Below are 19993 nucleotides of genomic sequence, written 5' to 3'. Positions count from 1 at the left end.
CAATTCATGTGAATATGACTGAAAATTTTCATTTTTTATGAAAAGGTGGTGTCTATTTACTTGTGACCATGCTGTGTACATAATTTCAAGTTATATTAACACTCATCAACCTAGTCTATAATAACTGAGAATTCTATCAAAAACAGTTTAGATTTTGTTTATAAGTACACCTTTCATAGTGCAATAAGATTTTAAACTATATAGCTTTACAGTTATACTTAGCACTCGGGTGATTGTTTGTTAAATTTTTCACAAAGCTACTCAAGGGCTATCTGTACTAGCCATCCCTAATTTTGAGATGATAGACAAGACGGAAGGTAATTCAGCCAATACCAGTCTCTGCCAGTTTGTGAACTACTCTAATGAATAGTGAAAATTGACTGTCACTCTTATAATGCATCCGCAGCTTAGATATATGGTTATCTGAGTAAATATGTTCCATACTTCAGTTTAATTGTTTATGCAAGTTTATCATCTTCAAAATTATGTAACTCAATCACTGCAATATGTCATAATTTTATTTTAATTATTTTATCTATCTGTCTATCTCAAGGATGGGTTTCCTGGTAAAAACGTTAATATTTAATTTTGACTGGTTGGAACTGCTTCTTGCATTCAATTCTTGTAAGTGTAAAATACTGCAAGAAAATATATTGTATGTCCAAATACGTCACATCTGATGAAGATAAATCAACCATTATCTCATGTTTGCATTAGTTAGATCCATCATATATGAATATAAGCCATACTATACCTCCAAATACTAAAAAACTTATTAACATCAGAATCAAGAATATTCCCATCAGTGTCATGGAAATCGTTGGTTGGATCTTTATCAAATATTCCACATAGTCCACGAGTGTGACCAAAGTCCAAACCAGGAACTCTCAAGACAATGGAAATTCCCCATTTCTCAAAAATGGCACGAACAAAAGAACCAGACTGAAACAAGACCTAAAAACCAATGGCAAAAAAGAACAAACAATGAAAAATGGTAAGTCATATTTTAAGAACAAACTTCAATTTTTGCCATATAATTTATATTTTCATATATGTATCAATAAACTAATTAATAAAACTCCAGCTATTTTTCCGTATATTTGCACATATTATTTCCATCTTTTTATCTTGCTTGGAACTGCCTGTGTACATGTAGCTATTCTTGGTTGAATGCATTTAGTTCATTTCCTTAATTACAGTGTTATAGATTATGTAATTTCAAAATGCATAACTTATAAACCTAAGGGATTTTTATCAATATAAGCTGATACAAGTTAATAAACAACATCTGAGTGTTTAGAAAAACAGAAATTTTTAGTTGGAACCAAAAAAAAAAACTTCTCAAAAATACACAAAAGTTCAATAATAGTAAAAGGCAAAACATCATTTTTCATTATAATTTTTCAATATTTTGTGTTTTCTTTTTTAGTTTGAAAATTTTTGATGCAATAAAGTATCTTTTTTTATATTAAAATTACATGAAACATGCACAATTAGGCACTATCTAGTCTTTGTCAAACGTGAACACTTGATCTTTCACAAACTAGAGATACAATTATATTTAGTTTTTTGGATAACAAGTCTTTTTGGATTATTCCTTAGTTCACAATGAAAGATGTACTTAAATAACGAAAAAGGGTCTATTACATGATAATAAATTCTACTTGTTGGTTGAGCTGATCTGCACAAAAGCAAACAATAAAATTGGGGCCAAGTTATTAACACTTGTCATCCAAATGAACCAGACTCAGAAAGAATTCAGTAAATTACAATTTTTGCATCCTATTGGTTATAAACATTCCAACAGCAAATATCGGAGAGAATTACCGGTGTTTTCTGAAATGCAGAATGTGACAGGAGCGAGTGGCATATGGGTTTGATTTTCTTGTTTACATCTCAATAAAGCAAAAAGATTGATGGCTATAAATTTACATTAGGACTTAGTAATATCTGTATTATAACTGTGTAGCTTTTTCCAAACTCAGAAGATCATACAAGGGTAGAAAGAAAATATAAAATGGGTAATTCAAAGAAGTGAAGACTGAGAATTCATTGAAATATTTCCTTTTAAAATTAAGAAATTAAAATTTATATAATATTAACATTTGAGTTATAATCTACATATTTATGCTAAGTTTATTGATATAAATTGATAATAAAGTTGGTCAATCAAATTTTGAGTGTAACTCTGTAAAATGTTGTGACATGAGCAATTTGATTTTTGATATCTCACTGCATACACAGGTTTAAAGTTTTGTGAAAACATAGATTATAAAGTACGTCTTTTTTCACAGTGCCCATACTTTCATGAACAACACAGCCACAAAAAACAAGACTACAGAGCTTCTGTAAAAATAGAGAACATTGCATGTACTACTAGTAACTACTTCATAACTGAATTATACACATCTTACAGTCAAAATTTTCCCTTGTTTTGACTTGATAATCTTTGCTTCAGGTTCTGTATTTCCCAAAGATGTCATAAAAATACTGGGTGTAGTATTGAGAAGTTTGGGACCACATACATCCACTCTAACCAGGTCATTGTTTTCCAGAGCAGCGAAACCACAGTTACATGATACAGATTTATGAGAACTATCACAGAGCCATGTACGTGCATGAACCTGTGAGATAAACACTTTTAATAAGTCGTCACTTAAATAACTTAACTATTAAAAAATACCTTTGCTGTAGTTATGGTTCATTTGTAAAATTTATTTTACATTCATTACAGTATATACAAATTAATACAACTTAACATGAATGATCTTAACTCTATGAAAAGTTCACATCTAACTCCATTTTCAATATATAAACATTACATTTATAACACAAATGAAACTTAAAATGAGTCAGTAACAAAAGGAGTTTTATAACAGCTAATTAATTTCATCTAAAGACACAATTAGAATTAAAATATGGTATTATAACTTACCCTACCTCAAAATTACGAAGAGTATTTCTGTACAAAACAAACGTTCCAGTTTTGTAGTAATCAAACCTCCTATTAACAATATAAAATATAAATAAGTTCTTTTGGAAAAATATCACAACTAGTAATATTACAAATATCACCCTTTATAGATTCAACTGATCTGATAATTCCTCTAACATTGGAGTAAAAACTTGTCATAATTTTATGTATGTATTTAATACTTGTTTTATGGATATTATGGAGAGCAGAAATAGTCTTTGTGAATATTTTGTTTTTACGTACAAGATTTTAGCACTGTATTTGGATTTTCATACTAACTGTTTCAAAAGTCAAATTCTGACAACACTAAGCTTTTTATTAACCATGTAATTACATATTATAGAATCTAATTTAGATTTTAAAACTAAATAATTTTACTACACATACTTACAAGAAAAAATACACAGAAAATTAGGAATTTTTTAAGCATTAATTATTTGCATACAGCATTTTCGAAAACATTACTGTACTCATAAAAACTACATTCTAACAAAATGAAAACATCTTTACATATACAATATATAAAAATGTATATCTTTATATACATTTTTAAAGTATGATATTACTTTCTTCAAAAATACGAATATACTCTTGTCTCATGCAGTTACCTTCAGGTTATGAATTTTAAAGAAAATGCTTAAGTTACACTCAGATCAAACTGTGGTAAATATGCTTATATAGCATTCTATTTACATTTCTTATATCTATTTGAAAACTTATTTTTTTTTACTACAACAAAAAGGATCAACTATCTTCCTACAAATAATCAGTGTGAAATTAAAACTGAATTATACCAAACCATGAACAAACAAGAGAAATGAAAACTGTACATTCTGTTTTTATATATAACTACAGTGATTTAATTTAACTAATTCTCATAAACGAATTTATTTAAAGCAGAAACACATTTTCAACTCATGAAAATCAAAGGAGTAGAAAATACTAGTTAGAAACAGTTGTCAAAACCACAGAAAATATAATACAACTTATGTAATATAATACATGCTCAATAAAGTGAGTTATGGTCTCAGTTTAGGAATAACCAGTCTCATATTTATAAGAAAACTGCATTTATCATAGTCCTTAGTTAAAACATATAAAACACATTGAAGAGATAGCCATGTCACAGTTACCCAAAGTATGTTCAACTTATGTTTAATCTGATTGGTGCTTTGGTATCTGCATGTTTACTTATGAGTATGTACCTATCTCACAGACATATCAGATAATTCCTACAAATTAAAAAAACAAGTGAATAAACACAAACTTCCATCTCACCACTGCATTAACTAACTTCCCAATAGTCATAAATTCTTGGGATATGAATGTTTGTTCTGACATTAGGAGCATGATTCAATAATTGTCACACAACAAAACTGGTAAAAATTTTTTATCAAGACAAAAAATAACCACTTCATTAGTATAAAATCTCACCTAGAGTCAAATGTAATGTAATGTGGTTCGGTGAATGAATAGCACCAGCCAAAGGGAATATCTTGAATGGTGACCTGAAGTATTCATTGAAGAAGTAATACTTTAACTGTAGTGATATGTAATAAGATATAAGCTATTTGCATTATTTATATAATAGATTACAAAGGCAAGACTACTGATCAGTTATTTGTAACTTAATGCATTATAGTACAAGTATGAAGCTGTGAATATAAAATCACTAAATGTATTAATAAATGATAAATATGCAACATAATACAAATAAAAACTTCAGTGTGCCACAATAAAATACAGAACATTTATATACATTCTACTTGTATACTTTTGTCTTATATTTTACGCATAGTGTAATACACAACAATCATTTTTACTTCTATCATCAACATTTGGAATTATTGGTGTATATTAGTAAAATGACAAGTGTTTTCAATTGACTTAATCAATACTGTTAAACTCATACAAGTATATATATATGTATATATATGTATTTATTCCTTTGGTGTGTCACACATAAACATAATTTGTATTTGTATAAATATTGGTAAAACAGTTGCTAGTTGATATTAATGATATATTATCCTGATGATGAACTGGCTACTGCCATCTGAAACATGTAGATTGTTATTTTTTTATATAATATGTTTTTTTATTTATATATGTATTCTTGCTTATAATTACATAGGTATGTGGATTTTTAATATAGTGGTTTCTTTTTATACTTGTTTATATACTTAATACAGTTAGGAATATATATCAAAATTGTTTCCCAAAATCACACTGATTTTTTATTTTAATTAATCAGATGTAAATTACTTTATGTGCAAAAATTTTTCTTCAGTGGTGTTTGGCAAATGCACAAAATATGTATAGGTTCAAGGTTATTATATACAAAGTCGGTATTAGTACGTGGAACAGTCTGTATGGCAAACTTAATGTATAATATACAAGCTAATATTTTGCATGCTGACATAAGTGACAGGTCCACGTCAACTATGTCTGACCACTATGCTCTTTTGACTTCATTCTTGCTCACTACTGATATAGAACTTTTGGAAGAAAGGGACCTACTACCATATTATAACACAGAACCATACCTTAACCAAAGAAACAAACTCCAGTTATTCTTGACTGGAGTAAACATGTAAAGTGCAATTAATAACACTTTCAAAATAGGAAAAATATGGTTGCTTTTTCTCAAAAGATGGTTTTTTTTCAACGTAGGTTTAAATAATTCCTGAGGAGAAGACATATGGCTTCAACATGAAGTACCACTGTCAGGATGGATGCAATACTTAAAATGATGATGGCAGCATTTGATAGTTACTATTTCCAGAAACCACTTCCTATAATCCTTTATGCATGTATACAAAATGTTTTACCCATTTACTGTTTCAAATATTTAAACTGACTTTATAATCACCCTGTAGTTTTCAAATGAAAATCAATGATTACAGGAAAACTTACTTATCATCACAGAATTACTGGTTTTAATGCTATATTAGAATCATATTACTTATAGCAATTCAAAGAGAGGGCTTTACTGACAAATGCAATAAAAGTACCATTTTAACCAACCTTAGTTTGTTTACCAGCCAAGCTGCAAGAAAATAAATCTTTTTTTAATATTTTACCAACTTTTAAAAATTGATTTATTCTATTACTTTAATTGATTCTATGACATTTCTGTTAATTTTAGAATAGTATAAGATACAAAGAATGCATTAAGAACATTTCTGGTGTGTATTTTGTCACAGAAATATTGTCCCTCGATATATGGGGGTTCTGTCAAGGAGGTAATCACTTTTTTTTAGAGCAATACCCAGAACCAAAAAGTTTTAAATAGAGAAGTATATGTAAATTAGAGTATATGTGAATGTAACAAGGTCTTATATGTTGATTTAAGTTCAAAGCATGCATAAATATTTATGCTAATACAAGCAAAAATAAATAAAAATAATGTATTTAATGAACAACACTGATAAAATAAACAAACAATATAAGCATTAGACCTCTACAGTAGGACTTTTAGCCTTATGTACACTACTGAGCAATGAGACATTTGACTGATCTGTTGGGAATGGTTCATCAGTGTTAGGTGGGTGCACTTTCAATGAAATGAGTGCCTCTGAAATTCCATAGTATTCCAACAGCTCTAATAAACTGTCAAGTATCGTATCTTTGTATACCTTGGCCACACTTAATATCTAACCATTCATGTTGACAAATCAGTAGTGTTATTAATAACTCAGTTTTCATTTGGCAGTATGGTGCTGTTGGATTAAGTTTCCAAGCTTGTTGCCATATTAACAGAGCCAGTTTCATTACGTGCCATATCACTGACAAAAACTTCCCTATACTGCCCTCCATTGTTCATTACATTTTCATTTTGCTGCTTAATGCTATCCTGATAACTGATGAAAAATGTTTGCTTAACAAACAGTTGAGTCACATAGTCTTTGTCTCAGAAACTGATGGATGTTTTTACTTGTGGGTAGTCCTGCCTCTAACTGCACGAGCATCTGCTCAGCTCATTATTTGTGTGACTTACCAACTACATCATGATAAAAAAATAACTTGATTTCCTCTTTATAAAAACCAATATTTTTTCCCCATGCTTTGGATGCCAAGCCAATCCAAATGCAAATTTATCTTTTTTTTTTTTGAAAGTTCAAAATGTCAATTATACTAGCCAAATCAATATCATTACTTGATGTGAAAACTAGGGAGCTGATAGCATCTGTTTGCTTGTTAAATCGTAAATGGTTCTGGGGTTTTCATATTGCTCATATTTATTTGTGCATACCTTGAATTCACTAGTAAAGCCCATAATATATTTTTGACCAAAATACATGCATTTTGATGAAAAAAAAATCAATGACTGAAACTTTACTTGTTTTTTATTTTTTTGTGTTTGTACAAGTAATGTTAATAGTGTTGCAACTTGGCAAAAGCACAACTGATTTTCAACCTATAAGTTGATTTACACTGAGGATGCATATAATATTATTCTTGACTGGAGTATAAATGTAAAGTGCAATTAATAACACTTTCAAAATCGGAAAAATATGTATGCCTTTTCTCACAAAGTCGTTATTGAATTACTGCCAAAGATGGCTTTTTTTCACCAAAAAAAATAACAGATGTATCAAGGCAAAAAAGTCATGGCAGTTTATATCACTTGTAATAATAAGAAAACGTTTTGATAGCTATTCAATAATGTAAATAAAGACAATCCTTATTTATAATAAACACTATCAAATTCACAAGTCTCTTTACTCAATTAAAAATATTAACATGTTACTTATATGATACATTTAGCTTCTACTGGCTGTAAAGTGATACCTCAACATCAGGTATCTTATACTCAGTCCAAAGGGAATCTTCTACACCAAGTAGTTTTGCTTCAATAATATTCTTTGTTGAACTTTCCTCAATCAGGTCTTGAATGGCTGTAACAAAGAACCTACCAGTACCACAATTTTTCTGGCATTGTTCTCTTACTGGAAGGTGAACTATACATGATGAAAGAGCCACATCTGAAGATTGAATAGAGCTAGCTAAAATGTAAATTATGTTGTAATCACCATTAAACAAATCCCAATGATTAGCAGAGATCAAGATAAACTCACTATTTAGATACAAGTTTTATAAATAATACAGTTATCTAGAATAGATAAAAAATTTAGATATCTTTTACACCCATAATAAAAAAACTTATTAAATAAGAGGGATTATCACATACTATATCTTAACACTTATTACTTAGTTTATAAAGAAATATTGTAACTTATTCAAATAAAATTCACACTACTTGTTGATCTAATACTTGCACTAAAAATCACATTAGACTGTTAATATTTTTTCATCCATTCCTGCTAGCTCTTACTTAGACTACCAGGACTTTAAAATCACTCCAACAAATCACTGCCAAGAAAGCCTCTTGTTCAATGCCAGAACTCATTAGCTGGGCTAGATGATGAGAAACTAAATTTTACCAGAAATGTGACTTGTATATGTATTATTAAAAGTTAACATTTTCTTATACTGAAAATGTATTTCTGATAAGTACTTACCTCCTCTCACTCAAAGCTATCTCGACCCCGGATTGCCATATAAGCATTGTTAAATTTTTTTACAAATAGTGCACCAGTCTATTATACACCATCAGTTTCGTGCCATTTTAGAACATGTGTTGATCATCTTGCTACCCTCCACCAATCATACTGCACCATCTCTACTCTACTACTCTTGAACAATCCTCAGTTTCAAGAATTGGCAGGTACAAACCAGAAACACAGGCATATCAGGGGAGAGGGAGATGGGAATTGAGTGAGAGGAGGTAAGTACCTATCGAAAATACATGTTCAGTGTAAGAAAATGTTAACTTCCAAAATGGTCCTACCTCCTCTCACCCAAAGCTAGAACCCCACATTGCAAAGGTGGAGGGGCCAGTGAAGGCACATTAATATACAATCAAGCAGAAAGCGATTACACTAAGAGAACAGGTGTGCAAGAATATGAAAAGAAAGCCCACCCATGGGGTATAGCACTACTGGAATAGGTATGCTCTTTGCCCTGTAATTAACTCAGGAACAAAAAGAGGGTGGAACTGAATTGGCAGGCACCAATACATTCAGGAAAGAGAATACAGTACTGAATCAGTGTGAAAGTGCTGTAGAAACATGACTTAAAACAGTATGGCATTGACAAAAATGGAAAGTCCAGTGTGGAAGTGACACTGGGCCCGTATATGTATGTGCCAAGGATTGCATTGGAGTATATCAAGTGTGATCCATCGAGGCAAAACACTCAGTGGAAATGCTTGTGAGCTATAATATGGTGCCAGAGAAAAATGAAATAACTATACATGAAGGACCGTGAATTGTATATAAATAGGCCAAGTGCAGTCTGTCTAGGCAAGAAACATTCAGGGGATGTGCCTTGGGATATGTCAGATTATGCCAAGGATGATTTATCCAAACAAAAACATCTAGTAGAATCACCGTGCATAAGATTTAGAGATTAATAAGTGTGGTCTGCCTGGACAAATAAAATTCAGAGGAATTGCCTTGGATACATAATATTTATTATTTTGGCCAAGTTCAGTCCACCCAGGCAAAAAACATTCAGGGGAATCACCTTGGAATACATCAGATTATGCCAAGTGAGGTCCATCTGGGCAAAAAACATCCAGTGGAAGCACCTTGCATAAGATAGAGATCAACAAGTGCAGTCTGCCCAGGCAAAACCCTGGTGGTAGCATCTTGGATACATAGAATTGGGCTAAGTGTGGCCCACCCAAGCAAAAAACATCTAGGGGAAATGCCTTGAGTTACATCAGATTATGCCAAGTGTGGTCTACCCAGACAGAAAACATTTAGTGGAAGTGCCTTGCATAAGAAATTTTTTATCAGTAAGTGTAGTCTGCCCAGGCAAAAATATCTAGGAGAAATGCCTTATATATTGAATATTATTGTATAATTGATTGTTCAGTGCTGTAATGATTGTAACAACTATAGCCCTCTTCTCGCTGAGTGGGTACACATGGGTTAGAAAGCTTTATTTTGCTTTCCAAAATCCACTCAGGAGGAAACCTCCACAGCCCACCACTCCAGCGACTGGGAACCAGAAATGGTAAAGACTCCTATGCTCCACTAAAAGAGAAGGGGGCAAAGAATATGTGCTGGGGAGTACGAAGGAATGACACACTGGGGACAGTGCAATGGGTGTCTCTGATTCCCTATTTTGAAAAACAGATAGACCCCGACTGTAGAAATCACGGGTCAGTAGAAATGGCCAGAAATTCCCATCTGCTTTACTTATGAAGTCCATGAGTGAAGGTCCTTTATAAATGAAACTAGTTTTTAGTAAGAAAAATATAGATACACATACCACTGGACAAACTTTTGAGGTGGCTCTAGATAAAAGTTCAACTGCGACAGATCTATGAGGGACAACAGTTAGACGGGAGTAAAACTCAAGTTGAGTGCGTACCACCCAGACTAGGCATGATGATTGGAAGAGGTGTGATCCTGATGAGGAGAGAAGAAGATCTGGGAAGTGGATGGGGGGGAGCACAACTGAAGAAAGAAACCTTCAGACAGAACCCATAGAACCCACTGAACTGTTGTGAACTGTAGCCAAAAAACAGACACATTAGCTAAATATACTTAGAGAAAGTAATCATTACTAATGAACTGATAAAACCTAGAAATCTGTAGTGCATACAAAGTACATAAAAATAATGAACTTGCAAAACTATGAAATTCATGCTAAAACATAAAACAATAAGCAACATATAAAGTACAAAACAACTAAAGGAACTTAGAAGATAAACAACATGTAAATATCGAACTTACATGTCCACTCAAAAAACCAATACGACAAAGGACATGAAAGCAAAACCTACCCTGAAGAACATGAGAATAAAACGGCACCCAGTTAACAATAACAAAATTTTACTCAAATCTAATCTCCAATTAGATGTGATTAGTAGTAAAGGAAAAGGAACTTACAAACTAACTCACATGAACATTGAAGGGAAGTATAAATAATGAACCAACACACCCACAAAATTGGCTGAAGTTACATTACCAAAACAATAACTATTGTGCAAAACCTGTACATATACTAAAACTTAAACAAAAACAAAATAATAATCAAATGCTAAATGCAAATTTAAACTAAAGTAACTCAGATGGTAAAAGAATTATATAAAATCTAACTTACCAAATACTGAGCACAGAAGATATGAAAAACCTGAGAGTGAGGAATACGTGCTGAAAAACTTGCCACATATCTCCTGGGAAAAAGAACAACACCTAACCCAACAGATTACATGGAGGCATGGTAACAGGTGGAAAGTGCTGTAGAAAGAAATTTCCACTCAGTAGTTATATCCTTCCTAAAAAAAATCATAATGTGAAAGGAAAAAAATTGCTAGCCAAATGTAAGACACGAACTAAAGCCTGTATTTCCCCAGCAGACATCGTCGACCCTGAGACCTGGGGGCTCATGTCAGAACCACTGTTGACTGTTGCGGGAATTTCATCATCCCCCACATTAAACTCATTTGAACAAATTAGAATTCATAAAATAGAAATATTTCTAAACTGTTTGTTTTAAATTTTGCACAAAGCTACACATGAGCTATCTGTGCTGACTGTCCCTAATTTAGCAGTGAACGACTAGAAGGAAGGCAGGTAGTCATCACCACCCACCGCCAACTCTTGGGATACTCTGTTAGAAATGAATAGTGGGATTGATCTTCACATTATAATGCCCCCATGGCTGAAAGGTGGGCATGTTTGGTGGGACAGGATATCAAACCCTCAACCTGTAGATTGCGAGTTAAGTGCCCTAACCACCTGCCCATGCCTGACCAATATTTCTAAAACAAATGGTTAGAAACAATGGAAATCAAACACAACAAGTCAAACTTGAAGTTGAAACTGATATAAATTTTGATTTAAGCACAATCAAAATTTTGTAGTCACATGAAGTTAAAACACACGTCTATACACCAGAATGGCAATCAAGAAAGTGAGGATTGTTCTAGAATAGTAGAGAGAGCTAGCAGTAAAATAAATGGCCCAGTATGATTGGTGGAGGGTAGACACATGTTCTGAAATGGCTCAAAACTAATATGGTATAAAGAACTGGTGTGCTGTTAGCAAAAAACTTTAACAATGCTTAGAAGGCAGTCCAGGATCACAATAGCATTGGGTGAGATAAGGTAAAACCGTTTCGGACAAAATCTTATTTGAAACTTGTAACAGACAAACTAAGAGAAATGTGAAAAAAAGAACAATTGCAATATAATGTGGTTTTTATTACAAAAGTTATATTTATTGGCTTACAATTATACTTAACCAGCTTTCAGCATTCAGTTAGTATATTTTGTAAAATACAACTTTTCTTAGTTAATAACTAATTTAATTTAAATAGCAATACATTTATATTTAAATAATTTATACTAAATTATAAACAGCATTCGCTTAAGATCTTACAAAGCTTGTTTTGAAAGACAATTTTGTTATGTTTGCACATACAACTACATTCATCAGTGCAAAGAACAATATTATATTACAGAGATTGAACAAAGAACAATAAATATAAAATGTAGAAAATAAATGTTCATTCATGTTAGAAAAAAAGATGAAATATTTTGTTAACATGTATATGACAACTAGATCTGAATATATAGGAAAGAATACAAGTCACCTTGTTAAACAATACATAAATCGAAGAACATGTATATAACTTGCATAGTAAGACATTAATGTACTTACACATTGCTCTTGTTCTTAACTGAATCAGAAGCTTACAGCCTTTGTAGTCATGTTTTGTGCATCTGTATGGCAGTGAGGAAGTCAATGTTATGGGATGAAAACTTCCATTTTCTGATATGACAAGATTTTGAGGTTCTGCCTAGGAAACAGAAACTTAACTGTGTTAAAACACTATTTGTTTATGTCACTAAATTTAAATGAGAAAATATAAAGTAGATTAAAAGGATACTATATGATACACTTCTCCATTCTTCCTGAATCTTCAAAATGTAATACGTGTGTGAAATGAAATAAAACTTTCTCAAGGATTTAGTAGCACTTTCACAAAAGATTTCAAGATGTGAACATTTGCTAGTATATACAATACTAATGAATACAAAAATATTAATGTTTATTAATATCACACAGAAAATGCTCACACTCTATTTAGTCTTTGACATATTAACAACTGCCACACGAGCTAGCCCAGCATGTTTTACTACTGAGTCTAGGATGGTCAACAGGGGGGTCATTCCAGAGACTGAGGATAGAGGGTTATTTTGATCTCGATGAATGAAGCTAGGCACAATTTCTAAAATAAAAAATATATATCAACGAAATATAAAATGATGAAATCTGTATAGACATGGTACCATGGAGGTACCATACTGGGCATTATACCATCCTTCTAATATTTACTCTTCATTGCAGAAACAGCATTTTAAATTTGAGAATTGCTAGGAAAATCATCTGGTAATGCATCATGCATCTGCTTCAACTTCAACATTGCATCTTTGGGCTTTACTGTGCTGTTAGTTTCATAAACCATATTCTTATGTATGATTCCAATCCCCCGTTTTGAAGATAACGGTACTATTGCTGTCAATGCAATAATCAATTGACAAATTTCTGATGCAGATGGTACATCAAATTGATTGGGATATCTTTAAAGAAGTTCTTCCCTCATTTGACCTGTACCCATGGTTTAGCTTAGTCGCTACAATTAAACTATCATATTCACAACCACATCTAGAACATTTCAAGCATGTTTCATTACTACAGCATTTTACTTTACATTCACAAGTTAACTTCTCCATGTTGGCTCTCATGGTCTTGGGTCATGTCACAGGTCTGGTCCAGCTAACTAGACCTAAAAAATAGTACCAACTACCTTTCTTATGTCTAATCAAAACAACTCAAACCTTTCCAGAATGACTACAATTTTTGGATCTACATCAAGATGCTAGGCTGGCTCATGGAACAGTTGTAAAATAATTTATCGAAAAAGTATATTCTGAAGACAATAATGAATCCATCACCCATAAATTATTATATACTTCTATACTATCCCTCAGAAGTTCCTAGTAATAATAAACATATTCAAAAATTCATATATAACTTCAAACTTAGATCCTAAAACAGTTAGTATTCAAAATTTAAAAATTATGACAGTTAAATGTATGTACCCATACTAGCTTTGGTTACAGCAGTGTAAGCTTCTGGCAGAATAACATGTATTGATTCATTTCACTACAGAAGACATAGAAACTTGTACTATTTACAGAACCAAACACATATATTAACTACAATATCACATTAATATAATGTCATTAATTCTTTGATAATCTCCTGTCACCTACTGTTCCTTTTTTGTAAATCAACTATTAGTTATAAAGACGTTTATTACGTTAGAAAAACATGTAGGTTCAAGAAGTCTTGATAGAAATGAATAAAAACTCTATAACACAGTTCCAAGTTTGCCCCTGAAGAAGAAGGGTCCACCTTTCGAAAGCGCTTAGGTAATAGGGTTTTTATTCAGTTATAAAGACGTGATGTTCACAGCTGTAGCGCTAGAAATAGTATTTGTTAATGGAGAATTTTAAGCTAGAGAGAAGACAGCTAGTCAACAGCACCCACTGCCAACTCTTGGGTTACCCTTGTCTGAGTAAATAGCAAATCTTATAATTAATGCACCTACAACAGCAAAGTGCAGAGAGCATAATTTTTGTGTTGATGGAATGTGAATGTTGCAGATTCACAGTCCAGCACACAAATCACTAGGACACAACTATAAATCAAAAGAAGTAATTAACTCTTTATGTGAATAATTACTTAAGCTTCACTTTGAATATTGTGTAGAGTTTTTGTCTCTTTTAAGAAAGGATAGTGAAATAATAGAAAAGTGTTCAGGTAAGGGCTACTAGGATGACTCTGAGAGAGAAAGGATAATCTTATGGGGATAGGTTCAGATCTCTTAGGTTATGTTCTCTTGAGAAAAAATGGGTAATGTGATTTTATTGAAGCTTACAAGGTTATCTGGAGGACTGATAAGAGAATGGCCTGTAATTTTTTGTGCTGTATTTTAAAAATAACAGGGCATGTAACATGTGATTTTATTGAAGTTTACAAGGTTATTTGGAGTATTGATAATAGAATAGCCTGTGATTTTTTTGTGCTGTATGTTAAAGATAACAGGGCATGAGGACATAAGTTTATGAGTTGGAAAAGACAAGCTAGGCTCCAGTTAGGACAGTTATAATTTTCAATAAGTTCAACAACGCTACTTACTCTGATACCAAGGTAAAAAGGTTCACTTCTTAGTGATGAATTCCTTACACTTTTAGTATTTTTGTGTTGAAGTTTCACCATACATAACACCTTTATAAAAGATAGCAAAATATACATCAGTAACGTACATACAAACACGAGATAAATGCAGAGAGAAACACCTAGCGTTATTCATAAAACTAGTATATAAAAAACAGGTTATCACTTTAATATATCTAGTTCTTAAATATAAAAAGCATTCACAGTCTAATTATATGTTTGCATGCAATGCTAGACTTTCAGGCGATGACTCATGATTCCCCTTATACCATTTCTTAAAAAACTTCTATTATAAAACATTTGTAACATGAGTTATGGGAATGTGTAATACTGGTATCAACTTCCTTAGAGTAGTTATAAATCTTGTATATATTATAATCCAACTTTTAATAAATACAAAATGATTGAAAGACAATGTGCTATAATCCAACATAATCTATTTTTTTATTAGATTAATTTTGTCTTTATTTCAATGAAACTGACAGGGTTATTTCTAGATATGCATTCGCAAACCAGTACTTCCCCAGGAAGCAATCCTATTGTTTTTGCATCTCTAAGACAGTAGCAGAAAACATTAGAACTTATTAAACTGAAGCAAATGTAAGGGATTTGATTTCTTTCAGATTTCTATGAAAACTTGCTAAAGACTTAACTTGCTTTCACTTGTGCACATTGGATTTAAAAAATAAATAAATAAGCTTAAAAAATAAGGAAAAAATCATCATGTTTATATTAAATTTCATCACATTCACAATACTAGTATCTTTCTTTTTCTTTTCATATGCATTTTTTGCTAGTGGTCACAAAAGGGCATTGTCTATTATGAGCCGGGTCCAAATAGATCACTTGGCAGGGAATAAGCTCCAAATCACTAATGTGGGGTGAGAGTCTTGACTTTACACTCAACAAAAGATTTCCTAAACATCCTGAACATTATCATAATTTGAAACATCTACATACTGTATAATCATACACTTACACTATCCTTTGAACTACAAATAAACAAGCTACTGTATAAACAATAAAACTGGACTGAGCAGAAATCATCACCATTTCACCAAGATGAGCATGCTTCCCAACTACCAGTAACTCATCCTGCTTTGAAGTAGCTTGAAATGTTTGTAGGTGAATTCTTCTCTTGTTTTCTTCATCTAGTTTAAACCAACTTATCGAAACAAATTTATCCAATTCTGATGTCCTTCCAACACTGACACCATTGACATGTATGTCAAACTCACAAATTAGGACAATTTCTTGCTGAATCACTCTTGGTCTAATACGAGGTGGTCTAGATAAGCCAATAACAGTTTCTGCAGTAGTAAAATAATATCAAGCAATCAGTTAAATAGAGATCCTTTCACTATCAAGTCTATTTCCTATACTGCTTCAAAACTTAATATTTAGGAGATAATTCACACACTAATACTATTGGCTTACAAAACACAGTTGTTTAAAACAATAGGAGTGAAAAACAATCAAACTATGTAAATATATTGGCACATGTAATTTCCAGTATCAATTATACATGTATTCTAAATCACAAAATTACCTTAAAAATATTTTATAAAAGTTGGACTGGAACAAATTTCTTATACAAATACATTTTTACTGAAATTTAATATAGCTTAAACTATTCCGATATCTTTTCATCTGCCATATGTATTCAGATGTGTGTGTGTGTATGTCTACATATGTATAGACACACACACTTCTACAGATTTATATTTATATAGTTGATTTCCTCTTGCTACTAACAATCTGTTTGATCTATTCAAATATAACAGTACTACATAAGTTAAAAGACAGGTAAAAACACAAATCATGTTAAATGAGAGGAAGATACAAAAGCATAAAATGTCTAATTGTAAATAAGACTCTCACATGAATAGGACTGCACAATCTATCAAAGGCCTTCCAGTTGGTAAAGTACAAGTTAACCCAGACTAACCAAATAAAACAATGAAAAAATCTAGAGTACTTTCAGGTCAACTATATCTCAAAGCTAAAATGTCATCCTGCCCATAAACCACAGTGGGAATGGCAGTAACCCAAAGAAACTATATGTATTAAACATGTGTTATTTTCTTAAACTTAAACTAACTCCACGTTTACAATAAGGGTAATGTTAGCTCTTAAACTTAAAAGGATGAAGCAACCTATTTTGGATTTGACTTGGTTAATTCATTTATTTATTTCAAGCACCATTAGCTTTATTCAATGGCTGTTGTTGTTTGAGGAATTCCACTCCATCTGTCTCTAATTTTATAGTAATAAACTAGAGAGTAGGCAGCTAGTAAACAACACCAACTTGTAGGCTACTCTAATCAAATAATGGGATTTTATCATAACTTATAATGCAATCAAGTCCCTAAGTATATATGAGAATATGTTGTTTTTTTTTGTTAGCGGCAAATTTGGATGATGAAAACATTTACAGATGTACCATATTTTTTCCTTACATTTTTCAGTCTTTTATTACTTTCCTATGCAATTGTAGACAAAAATTCAGAAAAATAGAAAAACTTAAGATCAAATGAACTGTTAATTTTCCATGAGAGATTTAAATACCAAATGAAAAATTTTATAATAAGATAAAAATAATACACAAAATTATTGTATATCTACAAACTTTTATAGCAAAAGAATGAATTTAAATGGAAAGGTAAACTTTGCTCATGTGTAATAATTAGTTGCTTTGTAAGCCAAATTTTACAATAAAAATTACCATATAAATCACAATATCAATTAAAGTCTTATGGTCATATATATTGTATGATGAATTTTCTTCATCAAAATAATGTTTTTGAATGCATAATTCAATTTATATAAACTACTACTAAAGTATCTGCACTGACTGAGTGAACATTTTAAGATCATTCAAAAAGTAGCAAGTAAACACACATTATGTTTTGATATTGCAAAGTATTTTATGAAGTCTGTCTGCTTATATATAAGCTACATCATGATGAAGACTACCTCTAAGGCTATGAACTGAGGAAAGCTGAAACATATGAAGTATAATAGTTTTCAGATCCTGACTTGATAATAGTAATTACACCCAAGTGAGAAATCATCATGAACATGCTTAAGGAACTGTGTCATGGTTAAATAAGAAAACAAAAAAGAGGTTTTAGATTTCTCCTATACTGTACTTGCCAAAGTAACTATATGTATCAAAACAAGGCTTACCAGAAAGCTCTACTATCTCTGCACAGTAGGCCATGTGGCAGCCACGGGTTGGCCGTAAGTGATATACCAGGAAACTGCCACAGTTTTTAACTTTCAAAAAGTCTCTAAAAGTGCAACATCCAGATGACTGAGATCCAGGAATAACCCAAGTGGTACAATAATTTACTTGATGAACCTGACCAGCTTGGAGTGAAATGTTCATAGGCAGCCATATTGGTGCTTGAGTACCACAGTGATTCACCTTATAACCAAGAAATTGTATATGGATTATTTCCTTAAGTATGTTATTTCACTTATTCCTAATAATTATACATTTTTTGACAATTATTCTAGAGAGTAGTGAAAAATTAAATAGTTTTCCTTCACGAAATCATATGTATGAAGTTATTAACTCAGACCAACTGAGTTAGATGATAAACTCCACTAAAACATGAGCAGACATTTTAATTATTATTATAACATACCTCTGGACAAGATGTTGGTATACGAGCCATGGTTCCATTTATTTCAAACTTGTACCACCCATGTTCAAGAAACTTATCACAGATCAAACTACTGGGACTCTCAGCCTGGTAAAAAGGACTGCGCCTGTAATCATCCAGTATGTGATGACCACCTGGCAAACAAGGATCTGCAAATAAAAAAGAACACTAAACAACAAGAATGAGTGGATTACTTTTATTTTTATAAGCTGAGGTTAATTGCAGTTTTCAATAAGAATAATGCTAGTTTTTAAAATTTATAAGGATGGAGCAACCAATTATGATATTGACTTCAATCATTTCATGCATCATTAATTTTAGTCAGTGTATCCTGTATCTATGTTACAGAGAAAAAGATTTCCACTTTACTTGAGGGAGTCTTTAAAAATGAGATCTAATTTTATCTAAATTCACATGTTAACAGAGGTCATTCTGTTGTCAAACTTTTGAAGTTTAGTGGAATATCATTACTTTTATACATTTAAAGAGTGCGAGTCAGTTGAATATGGAAAAATTGCTTTAAATACAGTTTAATGTTTGAGTGTGAAGTATAAAAAACCTTGATAAAAAATCATATTTAAAAACTAAAACAGCTCTTATTATGTTTAGCAACATAGGTGATGAAATTTTATTAAATAGTAGCTTGGAGTCTTTCACTGTTAAATTTGATGTATTAATTAAAGTTAAAAATAAGAAAAGACTTATAATTAATACTTTCCAGAATGTGATTGAGAAGTTTCTTATGGTTCTTATGTGAATTTTTTTAACTTGTTAAGCAAACACAAGTCATGACTTGTATTGGAAATGTCTTTGAGCTATGCCCAGCTTTATCCTTCAAATGAAGATGTTTCAAACTATTAAATTTTACTACTACCTCTAGCAGTAAAGTGCAAACTATGATATAAAATAATGCTTAGGGACAACAAGCAAACTACAGGTCCACTAGGCTGTCCCATACTCTAAACCAGTGGTCGGCAACCTTTTTTGATCGCGGGTCAATTATATTTTTTTTGAAAAAT

The 19993-nt window shown here is 31.6% G+C and overlaps 1 protein-coding gene across 1 annotated transcript in view; it reads right to left on the bottom strand.

Moving 5' to 3' along the window:
* The window catches only part of LOC106466266 (von Willebrand factor D and EGF domain-containing protein-like), a 90725-nt gene that overhangs the window by 54478 nt on the left and 16254 nt on the right, over positions 1–19993 (bottom strand). Inside the window, exons 2-11 of the mRNA XM_022394239.1 lie at positions 18957–19123; positions 18493–18733; positions 16354–16613; positions 15265–15354; positions 12718–12856; positions 7769–7983; positions 4409–4482; positions 2941–3004; positions 2415–2624; positions 755–954 (exon numbers count right to left, since the gene is read on the bottom strand). Coding sequence (XP_022249947.1) covers positions 755–954; positions 2415–2624; positions 2941–3004; positions 4409–4482; positions 7769–7983; positions 12718–12856; positions 15265–15354; positions 16354–16613; positions 18493–18733; positions 18957–18986 — 1523 coding nt within the window. The 5' untranslated portion in view covers positions 18987–19123. The remainder of the gene's footprint in view (positions 1–754; positions 955–2414; positions 2625–2940; positions 3005–4408; positions 4483–7768; positions 7984–12717; positions 12857–15264; positions 15355–16353; positions 16614–18492; positions 18734–18956; positions 19124–19993) is intronic.

The sequence above is a fragment of the Limulus polyphemus genome, unplaced genomic scaffold, assembly GCF_000517525.1.
Source record: "Limulus polyphemus unplaced genomic scaffold, Limulus_polyphemus-2.1.2 Scaffold2208, whole genome shotgun sequence".
NCBI classification, from domain to species: domain Eukaryota; kingdom Metazoa; phylum Arthropoda; class Merostomata; order Xiphosura; family Limulidae; genus Limulus; species Limulus polyphemus.
This window is presented reverse-complemented; position numbering and strand designations above follow the sequence as displayed.